A 19,004-nucleotide genomic window follows, 5' to 3' on the forward strand; every position below is an offset into this window, starting at 1 on the left:
GGTCGGCGGCGGCCGGGCCAGGCCACATGAAGAGCTTCCTGTGCAGCGCGATACACTTGGCCGTGCTCGTGCTCGTCGTCGCGAGGCGACACCTGTAGGGCGCGAGGCGGCGACACCAGCAACAGGTGCGTCAACCCGCGTGGTTCTTTTGAACTATACGGCCACGATGGAATGGTAAACATGTTGTAAGGTTTTGTAATTACTATTTTTAAAAACGTGTGACCTCGTGGAAAAACTGCGCATATAGGACCTCGAAAATACTTCTTTAAGTATATCGATCTTTCAGATAATTGGATACAATGTTAAAATGGTGTGGGTTTTTTTTCGAAATGTTTGAAAAGACAAAGAGCAAGCAACTCAATCTAACATAACGTGAAACACAACTTCCCCAATTCATTTAGTTTTGACATACAAAACAGGTACTTTTGATTCTGTATATTTTATAATCATCACGCATTCGCTGTTTACGTTTGATGTCAGGCTCCGGTTAATTATGCACACAACGCGCAGGCAAACTAAGTTCTTAATTACTTAAATTCGCATTTTAAGAATGTCGGAGGGAACAGTACATGTTTTAAATTGGCGAGTGGTTTTGTTTTCTCTTTAGTCTGCTGTATATCCTTAAAGCATCCTAAATGTGTATGGACTTTTGAAAAATTGAGAAAAGGTGTCGCAACTTCCTGTTTTTAGAAAAACAAACAAAAAACAGACTGTGAGGTGGATTCTACAACGACCGTCTTACCTTTTAAAAACAACATGCATTTGATGTATTTTTGTGCGAATTAAGTGTATATGTTTTATCTTTTATAGATGGTGCCTTTAGGACCATGCACGAGAGAAAGGGATAACATCATTTGCACTACAATCGAGGGATGCAGGAGAGTCGGAGGATGCGGTCCAGGATGGAAGGTGTGCAGCGAGGAGGAGGAGGAGGAGGAGGAAGAGGAGGAGAGGAGACGAGACAGAAGCGGATTTAAATGAGGGTTTCAGGGTCGTAACTTTGAGTCTGACTAAACTCTATATGTCATGAAGACTTCCTCAGGCCCGATGAAGATGCACTGAGCGTTTCATGACGAGCTGACACACTGAACTCCAGCAGTCCTGCAGTCAGACAGCTGTACTACCCCTCCTCTTTGCTTTTCTCATCCCAGAGCGGTGATGTAATCCTCCCCTGGTAGAGTGGAGGGAAAAGCTTACAAATAGGCCTCCTTTTGAATTTCCACCTCCCACCATGCAAGTGCATTCACGGCAGAGAAGGTTGGACCGATTTGACCTTTAAATGTATGTAAGCCTACGATTAGTGCAGCAGTCCTAATAAACAAAATGCACTGAGATAGACCAGCTTGTGAGCTTCATAATGCACTGTACCTTTTTACATAAGCTATACTGTCAGTGTAAACATGTGACTACTGAGAGGATGAATGTGTTTATTTTATAGATGTTTTCTACAGTGTTTAGGTGATGTTTACACATTCTCCTGTCTTTTAGCATTATCTGTTGAGGGCAGTGTTAAGTGGCTTTGCGTCAGATACGGGACCTGCGCATCGGAAGCTGTGCCGTCAATGCTGTCTGTGATGATTTCTGGAACTAAGCTTTTCTCTGATATGTAAATGTAATGTGAGCAGATTTACTGAAACTGTCTTTTATAAAAATGTGTGCTATTTATACTTATTTCGTATCGATTTTTAGGAGGTAAAGTAATAAAAATCTTTCTGAAATAAATTCTCTGCGGGTGTCTTTACAATGAGACAAGAAATACGCTTGATAAAAATGAGCTCAAAGTGCTTTAATTTAAAACTGAAAACCTCCACACTGCAATGCACTCAGAGTTGTAGTGTCTATTATGCAACAGAATAATGACTATTCTAAGAATATAAGAATAAATTATTCATAATGACAATATTGGAATAAAAATGAAATTACGACTAACATGGAAGCTTATCAGACATGAGCTCCACTCCATGAAAAAAACAAAAAAATAAATCTTACAGACTTCAACGTCTGCAACACATTTGTTTTTTTTGTTTTTTAAATGCTATTATTACGGTGCCTAGCTGACACACCACTAGACGGTCGTTACGCAATATCTAAACAACCTTGTCCCTTACAATTAACTTTGTTTTACTTACAGACCTTCTGATGTTCTTCTTATGATCGTTCTGAGACATTTATTTGTGTTCAAAGGGTTAAAAAAAAAAGAATACAGCAAAACTTGAAACTAAATACCAAATGAAAATGTCATTAATTATTTAAAAAAAAGAATCATAAAATATACAAAGAAATGTGACAAATGTACCACAAATAAGAGTGTGAAAGCGTGATTATTTACATTATCGCCACACTAAATCAATGGAACATTCTTTTATCGTGTGTTTAGTGTAGATCCCCAGTCTCCCCATAGTTGGCATGTTGAAGTGTCCTTGAGCAAGACCCTGAGCCCCCAGTTGCTTGCGGACACCTCGCGGCAGCACACTGCTCCTTAATTACTAAAGATGAGTTAAATGCAGAGGCCAATTTCCCCAAGGGGATTAATAAGGGATAATTTCTTTCTTTTTCTTCTTAAAATGAAATGCGGTTTAACATTCACAATATTGGCTTGGTCTACATGCACACAAAGATGTGACTGATGCCGTAACTATATCACAATGGCACAATTTGTAAAACTAACAATCGTCTTTTAAGTGAAACAGTGTTGATAATTCGGTTTGTGCACGAAGGCCTCTTCCATGTGCTCAACTTGTCCGCAGTGAAAATAATGTGATCAGCATATTTTTCTGGGGTCTCATTTATAAATGACCGTTGCGTACGCAACTTTCAGGCCCCTTTTTTTTTTGTGCGTTCGCCTCTTCCCACGGAAAAAAAGTTATGATCTATAAAAAATAAACTTGATGGGAGAGTGTGCGCACCTGTACGGAAAATTTGACCCATGAGAATGAACATTTTAAGTATCTTAAAATAAATTAATTTCACTTCATATCACACGGTACTTTGCACTTATATGGATCCACTTTATCGTAAACAGTCAAACCAGCAGAGTTATTTGTACCAGTGAGCGAAAACTAGAAGCACCTTCCGATTGTAAAAGATACAAACTCATTTAAACCTCAACTCACATTTCGCTTAATAGTTCGTCGGCTCTGTCTGCTGAACTCAGCGCAGGAGAGAGAGCCGAACTGCGGACACTCTTGATCTGCGGATGGAACCATCATCATCTGGGCGGCACACTGAACACAGACTCACTGTGAACAGCCATCTGTATCAGAGCTCACCGGAGTCACCACAGTGAGCGTCACACACCTGCTCCAGTCGCCTCACCGAGCAACACTTCACCACCTTTACATAGGGACTGAATATTTTAGCAAAGTGTAGAAACAAAGCCAGGGATGGCTCTTGTACAATCATTCCATATCCTCATTATCAGTCATAATCATAATGTAATTAAAACAAATAAAAGAATAGATTGTATTCACCTATCAAACTTCCTTTGTAAAATAATATGATGGATACCTCCGATAGCGATTATTTTGGAAGCAATCAGCCTGAATGCTGTAAAACATACAAATACTGCAGTGACTCTTGTAATGCTGCAGGATAGATACTCTGGCACTGGGTGGACTGCGTTAATGGAAGAATTAGGAGAAAACACGTGTTCAGGGATGCAATGACGATTGTAACATGGAAGCTTATCAGACATGACGAAGAAGCAGAAAGCAACGTCAGCAAAGCGAAACTCCACTGACTTCCACGTTTGACCACAGTGGGTAATAATCTAAAAACAAGGCTATGATTACGGTGTGACACACACACACACACACCAGTTATTACTATTGTGTCATTACTCTATATTGTAATAACCTGACGTGTAGAGGCAGGATGTGAGTCTGAACCAACTGCGCACATTTACAAGTTGATTATGGATTCCATGAAAGGAAATAGCTCACGGACGGGCCTACGCAAGGTTTTATAAATGAGTCCTCTGGTCTTTACAGATACCTCTAAAATGAAAGTCCCCCTACATCTTGTGTGTTACTACGTTTACCCTGATAGTTACCGCTACTAAGATAAACAGCGAAAGATGACACACCCTTGTTCTGACTCGCAATGCGGCACGGCCACGTCTTCCTGGGGTGCGTGCGATCGGCGATGCCGAGAGCTCAGTAGATCTGGAAGTGGGCCGAGGTGGTGCCGTCCTTCCAGCATCGCAGGGCCTCAATGACGGTGGAGCGGCACAGCGGACACGTTCGCTCCCGGTCGAACCACAAACACAGGCACTCCTCGCAGAACACGTGCTGCGGAGGAACAGAATGGAAAAATACATAAATACGTCGCTTTAAATCTCATTACAGGCCTGAACATTGTTGTTTACAGTTTACGAGTGAACATGAATGTCACAGGAAATTAAAAAAGGAGTGTTTTGTGACCATGAGCCCTAATGCTGACCTTTGACCTACCCTGCAGGGACCACTTACACATCAAATAGTAACAGTAGTCAAAGGGAAACACTGTTAAAATGGATGTTTTATTTCCCGTATATATTTGAAAGAGCAACTTAAAACCAGCCTAAAGTGGAGTTTTATCAGCTTCTGATGGATTGACTTCTCCCGTTTCTCCATTGAGACTGAATGGTTCCGGCTGCAACTCAGCACACTTCTGTCCACACCCAACCCCACCCATGGGTGAAGCTGGCTGTGGTCAGCATTCTCCCAACTACTTTACAGAGTCCTTACCTGACAGAGGAGAGCGATGGGGTCTCTGAAATCAGTCTGACAAATGGCACAGACGTCACCCGCCTCGCTGCACTGCTGACCGCCGGCCCTCACTCCGTAACTCTGGATGAGACAGGAAAAAAAGAGTGACATTTAAAAAAAAGGAATAAACTCTTCACTCTGAAATTTTCTTTAAATCTCAAAGCAAAAACATAAAGTTGAGCATATCTCTGTGTGTGGGTACTGATATGTGAAAAGAGTAAAAACAGTTTGAATCTGACCTGGGGGCTGCAGAGCATGACCAAGGCCTTGCGGATGGCAGACACTCGTCCACAGATGTCAAAGGACTGCAAAACAAAAAGGTGAAGCACAATCCGTTTCTCCTTTTATAATAACGACAATTGCAAACTGCCCAGAAGCCCTCCTATTTGAGCTATTCTGACTTTCTTCTCCTAAACGTCTGCAGGTAAGCGTTGTACACTTTAGACATGACGAAGGAGCTGGATGAGACTTAAAGGGATCACCAAAGTCACCAAACCCATCCAATGGTTGATGAGATATTTTACTCAAAACCACAAATGTGAACCTCATGGTGGTGCTTGATAATAATGAAAAAAGTAAGAGGATCGCAAAGTCAGTATGGATTCAACCTCTGGGGACTCATGGATGTCTGAATACGATTTCAGGGAAATCCACCCAATAGTTGCTAAAATATTCAAGTGATGGACCAACCCAACCGACTGATATCAACACCCTGCGACCCACTAGCATTGCCGATGTTTATGTTACCTCCGACGTTTTTTTAACGCTGTTTTACTACCATCACTGTTATTATAGCTTTTAATTCTATTTTATTAAATCTTTATCATTGTATTGGTTTTAAATTGTTGAATTGCTTTCTTCTTTTCTGTTGATGTCCGGGTCCCCACTTGTACAACATCTGTATAACATCTCTAATCCCTATGATTTTATTAAAAAATAAAGCGAAAGCTCTGTGCAGCTTTTACTGGCTGCGTGTTTGACATTTTTCTCTGAACTTTACCGTACCGTTATCCCGTGTGACACAAACCGCCTGACGACGGTGAATCAACCACTGAAGTACATCATGTACATATTATGTATCTAATATTGACACACTGCTAATATTGCCTGATCTTGGAAAACACCATAGTGCTGCTCCTCAGCACACACACACACACACACACACACCCAGGAAACTACCCACCCAGTTCAGCCGAACAAGCCCATCATCAACAGCTACATCCGCTGAATCACTGGTGTATTAAAAAAAGCCTTGACTGTATTTATCAACACACTCTGACAGCGACAAACCTCAAATAATTAATCACTGCATTCTTTTGGCGTTTCATTCATCCTACTAGTTTCACTATTTCAGCTTCCATGACCGACTCGACGCTGACGCACGGCTCGAAAAGTATTTGTAAGTTCCCTGATGCAAAGGCTCAGTGGCTGACCTTGCTGTGACCTCTAACTGTGGAGTTTCTGTTTCCTTCTCCTTCCACACGGCCCACAGCTGAGGCGCCTGTCAGAATGTCTTTCAGACCAATAATTGTCTGGAAAACAAACTACTGGGTAACATTTTATTTAAAAAATAAATAAAAAGACATTTAAAGACATCACCTTTGACTTTAGAAACTGGGAACTTTTTTTAACAAGACGCCAGTTCACAACAGTTAAATCGAGAAAATATTCTACATTATCTAGAAAATAATCAGCCTACTAATCGATAATGAAAATATTTGCTTGTTGCAGCCTTTATGACCTCTTCTCTTCCACCATCTTTACAATACCCCTGAGCAGTCTCCAGTTAGTCTCTAAGAGCAGCAATATTATCATTATTTTGGTTATTGTATAAGAAGAAGAATAAGTAGAAATATTAATATTTCAGGCACCTTCATTTGCTTCTATCTTTCTATGCTGAGCTCTTATTTTCACAGGAGTATGTCCTCCATTGAACGTCTTATTAATTAATTTTGATGCAGGAATTTAATTTTGTGTACTGCACTTGCACTAATAGTAAGTCTTAAGTATTTAATAATGCCATCCAAAATCAAAAAGTAAAGTTGGAAAACAATATTGATCTTTGCTAGACACTTTGCGACCGGGCACCGATTACCTTGCAGAGGCTGTAGATGATGATGAGCGTGGCTCCCAGGAAGTAACTGCTGGACGGGTCTTCTCCCATGATGTACTTGTACCACAGCTGGATGGGCACCAGGGCCCGGAACAGCTGGCTCAGCTCCTCTATCAGCAGGTAGAATTTACCCTAGATAAACACAAACAATTATAAAGTACAATAGTGCAGGAGGCTTTTTATCCAACTTTGTGGCGGCAACTTCCGGGTCTGAAAAGTGAAGCCAATGTGGAAGTGCATATTAAACTTGCATTGGAGGGGCGACTCCTGTGGTTGCTAAAAGAAGTCAGATTGTATAGAAGTCTGTAAGAAAATGGCACTACTTCTCTCTTGATTTATTCCCTCAGTAAACATTGTAAACATACGTTTATGCTCTCAATCGCTAGTTTCAAGTCTTTTTCAATGTAGTAAATTATAGTCCTATTTAGAGTATAGGCCATAAAGCAGGGTTTGCTTTAGGGTGGGGCTAACTTGTGACTGACAGGTCGCTACAACACAGTTGTCTGGGAGTTGTTTGTGTTTTCGTCGAAGAACATTAACCTTTTCAGTGTGTTTTTAGTTCATAAAAGTAAATTGTAACAATTTTCTACTCCTAAAAATGTCCGTTATCAATGATTCAGAGTTCGATTGTAGCTCAAACCCCTCATGTCACTTCTGGTGGCAAAGAAATAGCAACAGCCCAAAACCAAGATGGCGACGGCCTAAATGCCCAACTCGAGGCTTCGAAACCGTAGTACTCAAACCAAAAGGTGACATCACGGTGATGAGGTCCATTTCCTATATACGGACTTTGGTCCAGTAGATGGCAGTGACTGGGAATGTGCCCACCTGATATTTTTCTTTTTAAACAGGCAGTGCTTTCGGAGACAAAGGAGACCTTTTTAAAGCTCAACCAAAGTTTGACTAAATAAAAAAAATACTAAAATCAAGACAATATGCATTCTTTCTTTGATCCACTCTTTTACTGTCCAAAAAGCGGAAAAAGCTGAACAGCTCCGAGGCACTCTTCTATCTAGTCAAGAGCAGTGCGGTATTAAAAGCTTAAAACAGCAAGCCTCCAGCCCAAACATGGCTGCTGTCCAGAGCTCCGCAGTTTCACAGCAGTACAGGCAATTTCCCCACACTGCGAGGGAAACTGGCAGCGGCTCTTTCCACCTGCTACCCAGTGCCACAATAAACCCAGCCCTACGGCGGCCCTTTTAAAAAAAGGACCCCTTCCCTAAATAATCGCAGGGATTTTTTTATTTTTTATTTTTACTTCTGACTGCTACAAAGTGCATTAAGTGAATTGGGAACGGTTAAAAATGGAGGCGACCACAATGAAGGCAAACTTGATTCCCTAATGGCCCCCGTGGCATCCCAGCTTGCGTAATGACTTCCTGGATGTTCGCTGACAAAGATTGATGACTGTGGGTAAAGAGCCACAAGCAGCCAGGTTGGTCGGGGAGGAAGGCCTCTGCAAGTGGCTAATTCATCTTCCTTATTGTCCCCTCAGCCTCGCGCCCCACGGTGCCCATCACGCCCACGCTGAAACTGTCAAATCTTAAGTTTGGACGGAAGCCAAGAAGTTGGAGTAAGCGCCACTGCAGGCCTCGTTCGGGTAGTTTTTCTTTATCTGGTTTCATTACATCGTCTGATCTCTTCTCTATCCACTCCAAAACTACACACAGAAACAGACAGACAACTTTGCAGTATAATCTACAAGACCGTTATTATTACATTGTTATCTATTAACTCTGCAGCTAAGTGGGTGGGGTTTAATAATCTGTGCACTTTATTATATATTTAATATTCTATTGTGAATGTAATGTTTCTATTTCTTACACTGTGTTGATTGTTGTTGTTTGTCTAATGTATGCGCCACCCGCCAAGACAAATTCCTCGTATGTGAAACATACTTGGCAAATAAATGGTTCTGATTCTGATTAATATTTGGTTATAAATTATCATGGCTAGAAATATTTTTAATCAACCAAACGTGTGGCCTGAACAAACACATCCATTTTTTTTCCAATGGACTTTCCCCTAAAAGTGTCCTGTGAAGTTACATTTACATTTACTGTTTCTCAATAAACACATTGTATGTGTTTAATGTCTAATGAGCATGTTGATAGCATTTCCTTCATCATAAAACATCAGTAATGCTGTTTTGTTTTACATCTGAAATTGTACACTTTGCTGTCTTTGTTGACACACTGACTGCTGATCCGTGAACCCATCAGCATGTTGGTGGGGACCCTAAATCCATACCAACACTAAACTGGCACTGCTCGGTTTCATAAACTCCACTGCTTTCATTAAAGTTTTGGTTTCAGTTCGTACCCATTGTGACTTTGTCCTTTTATCCACCCTGCATAAAGTTCTTCCTCTGTTTATTCCAAACAAACCAAACAAATTTGACAATGTTGGAATTAAATGTGACTAATGAATCAATTCAGTAGGTGATTTAGCCAAAGTGCCACACATTGACTAGTTCTCTGTTTAAAAAAAAAGGATATTTAGGCTTTAAGATTGACCAATCACCTTGGACTGTCAGCGCTTGTCGTCATATGTTACTTTTTTGAGACCTGTATGAACAATTAAATAAATGAACATAATTAATAATATTATTAATTATTATTATAAAGGAAAAAAAACAATAGTTACTAGCCCTACTTAACTTGCGACTCAGCCGCAGAAAGTCTTCAACATTAAATCTTGCTCGAGGCAAACAGAATAGACTCGTAGAGCAGCATCAACAGAGCAAAACATAAACCCTAGATCGATGTTAGACCACAAAATGTTGGAACTACTTCAAGTGCCAGAAGACTCTCAGACACTATTAACTGTTTAAAGTATACTATAGATATAAATAAATAAGTACATACAAAACACACTTCAAACTACAGCTTCAAACCTTTTAACTTCAAACTATAAAAATATATATTTAAAAAAAGAACAGACACAAGCATCAGGTGGCCTGGTGGGGAACAGAACTCAGACACTGTTGGATCCTAAAACTGCTGCTTTACTGGACTACACGTCATCATTAATATCAACTGGAGAGATTTGTTCCATCAAGCCGAGGACAATGTTCAAAAGCTCGTGTCTCTCGTGTCTCCAGCGATCTCTGTGTGCGCGCGCTGTGTGTGTGAGCGCTGGAAGCCCCGCCCCCTCGAGCCCCGCTCTGCATGCAGGCGGACAGAGAGCAGAGCAGCGAGTGCGCTCTGATCCGCGCTATTTTAATCATCGTTTTTAACGTGCGGGTACCGCGCTACCCTTTTAGTATCTATATACCGTGCAACTTTACAGAGTAGTGTAAAAAAAAAAAAGTATTTAAATCGGCTCAGACACCGGAAGGAAGCACCGAAATCTGCGTTGCTTTTTGGTCCGGTCGGTACCGGACGTGTTGGAACTCTCGGTACCCAACCCTAGTGATGATACAATCTGGGATTCCCTAAAATCCTCAACATGTGTCCCTCAAAGCTGTCAAATGATGTACGTGTGTGTGTGTGTGTGTGTGTGTGTGTGTGTGTGTGTGTGTGTGTGTGTGTGTGTGTGTGTGTGTGTGTGTAACAGGTAATGATGGTCCAGCTCCAGGGAGGGATGACCTCACCCATGCAATCCCCTCAAGGGCAAATGAGCTCAGTTGCTGGCTGCTGTGGTTCTGAGACGCCTGTAGGTCTGTTTATCAGTGGAAATGTAATCCTAATACACTCCCCTCCCCTTATCTGTGTGTGTGTGTGTGTGTGTGTGTGTGTGTGTGTGTGTGTGTGTGTGTGTGTGTGTGTGTGTGTGTGGTCATAGTCTGTTGCCTCAGGCCAGACTAACCATGCACACACACACACACACACACACACACACACACACACACACACACACACACACACACACACACACACACACACACACACACAGGCTCACCTAAGGAGTGCCATTTAAAACCTTATGAATACAGAGCAGTTTCACACTGTGACCCTTCAGCACTTTCTTCACTCAGCGGAGTATTTCATCATTGAGCACATTTTTATTTTTCTATATTGTCTACCAGGTTTCCCAACTCGGTCAGTGAACTTCCTGTAACTACATTTTTTTTTTAACTGCGTTATGGATAAACTAAACATGAATATGGCGGACTATATATTTGCACTCAGATTAGATGCCTTTTAAGTGTGTCATACAAGATGTGCTTGGTCGCTATATGCTCAGTAATGTGATTAAAGGACAAATTCACACCTACATGCTCTTATATGTGTTATATGTGTTGAGGCTTTTGCAGTAAAGCAGCTGCAAGAAGTCGGAGAGTTAAAAACCTTCAGGTTAAAAGTCTAAATCTTCATTAGGGCCTTTTTGTTTTGTTGTCAGCTGATGCATGATCAAATGTATGATCAGCTGACATCATTTGAGATATATATATATATATATATATATATATATATATATATGTGTATGTATATATATACACACATATATGTATATCAAATTGACATCTTTAAAGATACTTACTACGTTTTTACAGAGAACAAGGTGATGTCTTGTCAGACTGTTAGGTCCAAAATTCCAAGGAAATTCTGAATTATAAAATTAAGGTGAGTCTCAAATCCTCAGATTAGAGGGGCTGGAACCAGCTCACTGCTTTTGTATTTTGCAACACACAAAAAAATGCATGTTTGAGCTCGTGAATATACAGATAAAGTTTCAAGTAAACGTGAATAAAAGTCACATTTTCTGTAGAAGTGCGGGTGAGAGGAATTACTGTGGATTTCTTACCCTGGATTTGAAAGCCAGAAGAATCTTGGGCAAAAAGAGAACAAAGCATTTCAGGCCGATGGTGAAGTACTTAAGGACAAAGTCGTTGATGCCCACGGTCCAGATCAGATCGAAGAAGTCAAAGCCGTTGAGGTTGGGCTTGGCAAATATGAGGCTGGAAGAAAAAGAAAAACAACATGTCGATGAGTTGTTATCGGGAGGTCTCCTGGTTTCACACAGGATGGAAGAATGACAAGCAACAGAAAGGCAAAATGTTCAACAGAATTTAAGAAAATGCTCTTGAAACAAAAAAAATGAAATAAACACTAAATACTCACAGGACAAGACCAGACAAGAACAGGAACGCTCCCTAAAGGAATTCAAAGTCAAAATGAAATGGCTTACAACACACAAAAAGAATGGAGAAAAACCTAAAACGTAGAAAGAAAAAGAAAAAAAAAACATATAGATGGCAGGCGTAAAACACACAGCTACTACTAGAATACCTGCGGGTACACTACCTGTTGTGCAGCTCCTCGTGGCTGAATGTGTAATAGATATACACGATGTTCCCTGCGAGGAACATAAGGATCCAAAGAGCCACAAGTACAGAACGTTCCGCCTGGCAACACAAAAGAGGAACAGGCCGCTAAGCTTTGCAACATCACACTACATTTCTTTATATCTCAAATTGTCTCAAATTTCTACTACATCGTGGTGCGTTATTAGTCCGTCTGACTGTGAGCTTGTGTGTATGCGCCCTCATGTATTTGCTAGGGACGCTATGGGGCATTTATTTTCACTGACACACAACACCATATTTTAGTTGCATTTTTGTAACGTTACCGTTTAAATAACTCAAAAGGATAAGGCTAGTGAAACTGTATTTCTTTCTTTTCTTTTTATGGTCAACAAATTCCATGAAAAGACCAAAAGCAATGATGAATTCACAACTTACAAGTCTCGTCTGTGTATCCAAAGCCTGATATGTTTATTATCATGTGCCATAGAGCTCCATTGTTGTACAAAAACTATGAATGAGCCATATTGTTTGACTGGGTAAATATGTAATTTAGTCCCATGAACATAGGCACTGTAGTTTAATCCAACATACACCTGACTTTGATCTAATACTACTGTATGTGTGTATCTAGTATTTAAGCTAACGTTTGACCATTTTGACAATGAGAAAACATTTTGGATGGGTTTTACCATTGAAGGGAGACTTTTTCTTCACAGGACAAAGCTCACATGTCCCAGGAACGGGTGGCCCAAAGAACAAGTTCACAGCTCCTTTATCTATATGTTTAATCATGTTTTATTTACGATTCCCTAATTTTTCACCCAATTTTTAGCCTTTTTTCAGGGTCCCCCCCCCATGATACCTGTTTTACGTTATATGTTTTATAGGGTCAAATAAAAGTATTTCAAATTGCCTTGTATTGTTGTATTATAATATATTTTGATGAGAAGTATATTTGATCAAGTACATGATATCGGGTGAAATATACCTGACATTAGTGATGGTGTTTCTATTTTTAACGTTAGTGTTCTAGGGTTAAAACCTGTATCAGTGTAGCAGTTAAAGTACTGTAGCTTTTTTTTAATTACCCGTAGTGACACTTGGTGCCTTAATGTTGAATTGGCATAGGCGAATGTGCTGGCCATGCCCACACACACAGCAATACCTGAGGGAGAGAAGTGAAGCATCATCACTAAACCACACCATATGACTCTTTGATGCAAGTAGAGTACGGTCAGACATTGTTAGCAGCACTATTACCCCACATGTTGGTATACCTAGCTTATGCTGGAAGCAGACTTTAGCCAGCAGAATGAGGATGAAGGGGAAGCCTCTCTGCAGCCATGTGACTACTGCCTTCAGCTCAGACAGGGCCGGGGCCGGCGTGGACGGCTCTTCCTGGGCTTCATCTCTGGAGCTGTGCCTTTCCGAGCCGCCTGCCACAACGGCCTGCTGGAGCAGAGACGAGGTCCTGTGCTGCAGGGGCTGGTGGTGGAAGTGGTGGTGGTGGTTGTGGTGCGGGGGCGGCCGAGGGAGGAAAGGTCCACCCTCCGTGCGGTGGGGGCCTCCTTCTTCTCTGGACGATGCCGTCATCTGGATAAAAACCTCAGGGGAAGAGCCCAGGACTAAGCCGGCTGCCTGGAATTGGGCAGAAGAGACGGAGCCGGATGGGACGCCCACCAGGCCGGAGAAGATCTGCTGGGGCGACGCGGGTGAGTCGGGCTTCAGGCAGTCGAACACACAGCCCTCATCCAGACTGCTCTCCGATCCCAGAGTTTGGCTTCGGCTCCTAAGTGCGAAAAAGCGGGTATGCAAAAAATATCTTTAGCCTGGACAATGGCTAAAGACAAAACGCTTGGTTACTGCAAGGAGAAGGTAGACATCTATGGGATCACTAGACAATGACAGACAGAGGGGTCTACATAGAACATACAGATGAAGGGCCTGTGCACACTGCGCCTGAGTGCTTTTCTCCTCACCTTTCAGAGGGCATGCCATCAGTGTTGCTGCTGTGTCTCCTCTGCATGGCACACCGCGCATCACCACATGGTCCAGCCCTGCAAGCACACACATCAACACTGTTTGATTGACGAGAGAGGCCCGGCTAGCAGCTGGTCTCTTCTAATATTCTGCTTTTGTGTGCGTTTTTCATTCGTCAGACAGCGAGCTAAACAATACCTGCATACGGCTTTTTTCTGTTTTTGTTTTACCTGAACTAGTTCAGCAAATCGCCCCGCACTTGTTGTCATATTTAGTGACAGGTTAGCTCGGTTGCTGATGCTGCAGCGAAAGATGCTCCGACGGGGTGCAGCTGTGAAAGGAGGAAAACAAACTTCCGGTGTGACGTCACCGACGTCGCCTGTCTACCAATCAGCGTCCTCCTTCGCGCGGCACCACTTCCGCGTTGGACGTTTGTTTTGCAGATGGTGGAGATGTCAGACGTCGCTGGATAAACACACACGTTGCCGCTTGTCAGACGGAACCGCGCTCCTCCAAAGAAACTGCGTATTCATATTATTTTTTCTTTTCTTCTCATCATCAGTGTTTAGCTTATCTGAAAGGGAAAGCTAATGCTAACGACAGCTAGCTAGCAGGCTAACAAAGCAGGCTTTTTTGTTCATGATGAAACACCGCGAACGAGCTTACGTGCCCTCCAGTTAATTAACGAACTGCTGTTTTGCGCTTTTATCAGCATTATTCATATTTTGCATATTTCCATTGCCCGTATCTGCGTCTCAACCTGCAACATGGGTTAGCCATTGTCCTGCCTGCTGAAAACACAACGTCTCCCATGTGTTGGTGACGAACTCAACTGTGAGGTTGTTTTATCACATTTGCTGTCAGTTTAACGCTAGTAAAACGGTCATCATCACACCGTCCTGACAAAAACGTCAGTCAAACCCCTCTCCTGGAGGTTTGATGGTCTGGACTGCCTCTCCCCGGCGTCTCCCCGCGAAAGCCATGCTATGATGGTGCTCCGGCGGCTACTGAGAAAGCGCTGGGTGCTGGGGGTCGTCTTCGGACTGTCTCTCATCTACTTCCTCACCAGCACGCTCAAACAGGTACAGACTGTCACACTGCAGCGGGGATGAGCTTTCTATAAGATCCTCAGTGTGTGTGATTTATGACAGAAGAGTGCATTGTTACTAGATTTGTGAAATTACCTGATGGGGATGTCACCTGACAGATCGAGGTGATCCTGCACATTGATACAACGTTCCTGGAAAAGAAAATCCACAATATTGCCCTAAAGCAGGGGTGTCAAACTCATTTTAGTTAAGGGGCCACATGCTGCCCACTTTGATCTCAAGTGGGCAGTGGGCCAGTCCAGTAAATCATAGCATAATAATGCATACATAACAATATTTATCTATGTTTAAATCATTGGTGAAGGTTTTTGGATGATAAACCCTATTTTAAGGTCTTTCTACAATAAACTAGAAACATAAAGAACATTCAGACATCAGCCCACTGTTTACCTGCCTGGGCTCTTCTTTGCAGCTTCCTCTACTCGCTTTGTGACGCATAATATCAATGATACTATTGATTGCAACTGTGGCTCAGTGGTTAGCATGCCCGTCTTTCAATCAGAGGATCAGTGGTCCGAGCCCCGGCTCCGGTAGTTTACACCTTTTTTTTCTTCTTCTTCTTTTTTAAACAGTTATCCGGCAGGCCAGACCGGACCCCCTGGTGGGCCGGATCCGGCCTGCGCCCCGTATGTTTGACACCCCTGCCCTAAAGCATCCCTGCTCATTAACCTTAAATATTAATGCTGCCTTCAATAGCTTTATATACATGAGACGCCTCCGAATATATGGTACTGCAAATCTATTTGGGGTTCAGTGTCTTGAGAACACAGGAGCAATTGGACGGTTGAACCATTGCCGTCACAATTTTTTACAGCCCAAAAGTAACATTTAAGTTACTCATTTGGTCGAATCAGTAATCTAAAATCCAAATATATTCAGTTTACTAATAGAGAGAACAGAAAAACTGCAGAAAGTTGAAGAAAAATGTTCCACTTTTAGACTACTGGTTTAGGCAAAGGTCTTTTTCTTTTCCAGTTGTTTTGGTCAACAAAATGTTTTAACACGTGAGAACAATGCCTTTTTTTGTTCAATGAAAAAAAGGATACAAGATAAAAGCATGTTTAGTTCTCAGAACAAGAGTTTAAGTGTTGAGTATGTGTTCCTAGCCACACTGCATCACCTCCCTTTACATCTAATCATATTGTCCGACCCTCTTCTGAGCTTTGTCGAGTTCTTTTTTGACGGCACTTCATCCGGCCTCCTTCTGTGTGAATCTCTGCAGGAGGAGCGGACCATACGGGACCGCACGCTCTTGGAGGTGAGGGATTCAGACCATCGCATCCCCTGGAAAGTCCGCTTCAACCTGGGCAACAGCAGCCGACAGATAACTCAGTGCAGAAACTCCATCCAGGGCAAGACGCTGCTCACAGACGAGCTCGGTGAGCAGTGCGGCCGTTACTCGCCACCATACAGTGACGATAACACTCATAACGCGGCAGCTCGGGAAAGACTGCTTTGCCACCTCTAATGAAATGTACGTCTTCTCCGCCACGTTCATGTTCTACAGGTTACGTCTGCGAGAGAAAAGACTTGCTGGTGAACGGCTGCTGTAACGTCAACGCTCCCAGCTCCAGGCAGTACATTTGTAAGAGCTGCCTGGCCAACGGCTGCTGCAGCACTTATGAGTATTGCGTGTCTTGCTGCCTCCAGCCCGATAAGGTAATCTGTCACGTCCAGGGTCATTTACTGTCGTCTAGAAAGTAATGCGTCATTCAGATCTGATATCTTTTAAAGAATATTGAGTTTTAAACATAGTAGTGACTACGAGGGGAGAGAAAAGAACCGGTTGAACCGATTGAAATCTGTATTCGTGCGGTTCACACATGCTGACTCTCTTATCTGTGAACTTGTTCCTCAGCAACCTCTCCTCGAGCGCTTCCTGAATCGTGCAGCTGAAGGTTTCCAGAACCTCTTCACCGCTGTGGAGGATCATTTTGAGCTGTGCCTGGCCAAGTGTAGGACCTCTTCACAAGTAGGTTATGAGATTAAAAAATAAAAAAATAAAAAAGGTACATTCTGACAGAACACAATCTTATCTTCCTAAATACAGAATCAGTCTGAAACGCTCGCGTTCCATTTTATAGTTGTTTCGAAACTTGGCATGATGAGTAAAAACTCCCACAGTTACGCAACAACCCCTTTGACAATTAAAGTCAATATTTCATCATCTAATATTCATCTGTGTATTTTTTGGCAAAGTTAGATCGAAGATAATGCACTTTGATGAATGTTTCACGTTGACGTAATGCTATTATCTGCTTCATTTACTGAATGTCAAAATGGCTTTTCTCTTGATGAATATTATTTATGTTTTGTATCTGTATTTACATTCATTCTGTCTTTACTTTTTGTTGTTTACAATTATATTTTTTTCTTCTGATTCCTAAAATCAAAGGTTTATGGTTTCTGGAGCTGAATGAATGTTTGATTTTATTCCCACCCGTACAAATTGGAAATGCTCTATTTTTTTAGGTGACAAAAGCTTCACACTCTGTTTATCGCAGTCTTTCACACAGTAAATGTAAATACTTAAATATGTTTATATTATTTTTCCTTGTCGCGCAGAGTGTTCAACATGAGAACACCTACCGAAACTCTCAAGCAAAGTACTGCTACGGAGAGAGTCCTCCAGAGCTGCTTCCCATGTGAGCGCCGGCACTTTCCTCTCGGGTCGAGCGCGGCCAACAAAAGCGTCCCTGTTCGGACACCCAAAGGTGCTGGGAAAGGAGCCTCTCCGCAAATGAACTGCTTGCTTGGACAATTTTGCGTTATCGAGGCAAAGGGATGGAGACGTCGAAGACCAACCTCCGAACGGACAAAAGCTGTATGCGATTTTGATTATTTACACTTCATAAGTGCATAGAACTTTCCATACATTCATCCGTGATGATCATCAGGTCGACGTAGCGGGCAGCTCATCCGCCAGGATTCGCCTCAAACCGGTTTGTCATAAAATATGCTTAATTTTTTACAAGAAGGCAACAGCCGTTTCATGTTTATGTTGAATATTAAATACAGCAAATAATGTGTCATTACTTCTATGTGTAGTGCATGCATATGAAACTATTTAATAAAAGTGACTGTGAAATTTAATTTCTTTTTGAATTTTTTTTTATTAATGGTGACTTCTTTACTTTGAGCATACCTCTTGAAATTTGTATGAACTGTTGTGTTACAGGTGTAAACAGCAGTTCAACATTGGATTATGTGTGTATTTATCCAAAATAAGGGTCATGTAAGCATGTTAAATATTTAGAGCCATCAAAGGCCTGCAGAAAATCATGTATTTTGATAAAACGTATGGGTTCAATGTGAAAGATACAACAGAAAGTAGCAGCGCGCACAGCTCCAAATCTTGTATAGTGTGTTGGGTGCAGGGCAGTGGCAAGAATCAAAGAAACAAAACTCCAGCACTCAGATAATCTGTCTTTAATTACTTATTGTGGGCAAAACTGAACATCTTTCAGCAACTATCGACTCCATCATGAGCGGTTTTGCCCGCAATAAATACAAAGACCCTTTTTATGCTGAGTGCTGGGGTTTTGTTTCTTCAGACGATCCTTCATTTAATTGTATTAGCGAAAAATGAGCATTACACTATTGGAACAAATGGACGTTACAGTCAGAGCTGTGTTTTGTTAATACGAATATCAAATTTGAGAATCTCCACGACAGCGGTAGAAAAGTATAACGTACAATCATTAGAAACAACAGTGTTCTCTCAGTTCTGTAAAACATTTGGAACTTTGCTGACTCGTTTGAAGCTCATTCAGAACCACGAAACATTGGAACTTCTAATTGAC

The 19,004-nt window shown here is 41.8% G+C and overlaps 2 protein-coding genes across 2 annotated transcripts; one reads left to right on the forward strand and one right to left on the reverse strand.

Moving 5' to 3' along the window:
- Positions 1 to 4,154: 4,154 nt before the first annotated feature.
- Positions 4,155 to 14,138, reverse strand: rnft2 (ring finger protein, transmembrane 2; the record flags this gene model as incomplete). The annotated part of the gene is made up of 9 exons (XM_079222992.1): positions 4,155 to 4,289; positions 4,728 to 4,829; positions 4,988 to 5,053; positions 6,844 to 6,993; positions 11,611 to 11,764; positions 12,111 to 12,211; positions 13,201 to 13,277; positions 13,390 to 13,901; positions 14,092 to 14,138. The coding sequence occupies 9 exons, from the start codon at positions 14,136 to 14,138 to the stop codon at positions 4,155 to 4,157; spliced, it is 1,344 nt and encodes a 447-aa protein (XP_079079118.1).
- Positions 14,139 to 15,078: 940 nt separating this feature from the next.
- spring1 (SREBF pathway regulator in golgi 1) lies at positions 15,079 to 18,233 on the forward strand (the record flags this gene model as incomplete). Its single annotated transcript, XM_079222993.1, has 5 exons — positions 15,079 to 15,174; positions 16,424 to 16,580; positions 16,709 to 16,860; positions 17,060 to 17,173; positions 17,767 to 18,233. 5 exons carry the CDS (start codon positions 15,079 to 15,081, stop codon positions 17,848 to 17,850), a joined length of 603 nt encoding a protein of 200 aa, XP_079079119.1. The 3' UTR covers positions 17,851 to 18,233.
- Positions 18,234 to 19,004: the final 771 nt, after the last annotated feature.

Source organism: Taurulus bubalis (genome assembly GCF_910589615.1).
Source record: "Taurulus bubalis genome assembly, chromosome: 8".
Lineage (NCBI taxonomy): Eukaryota > Metazoa > Chordata > Actinopteri > Perciformes > Cottidae > Taurulus > Taurulus bubalis.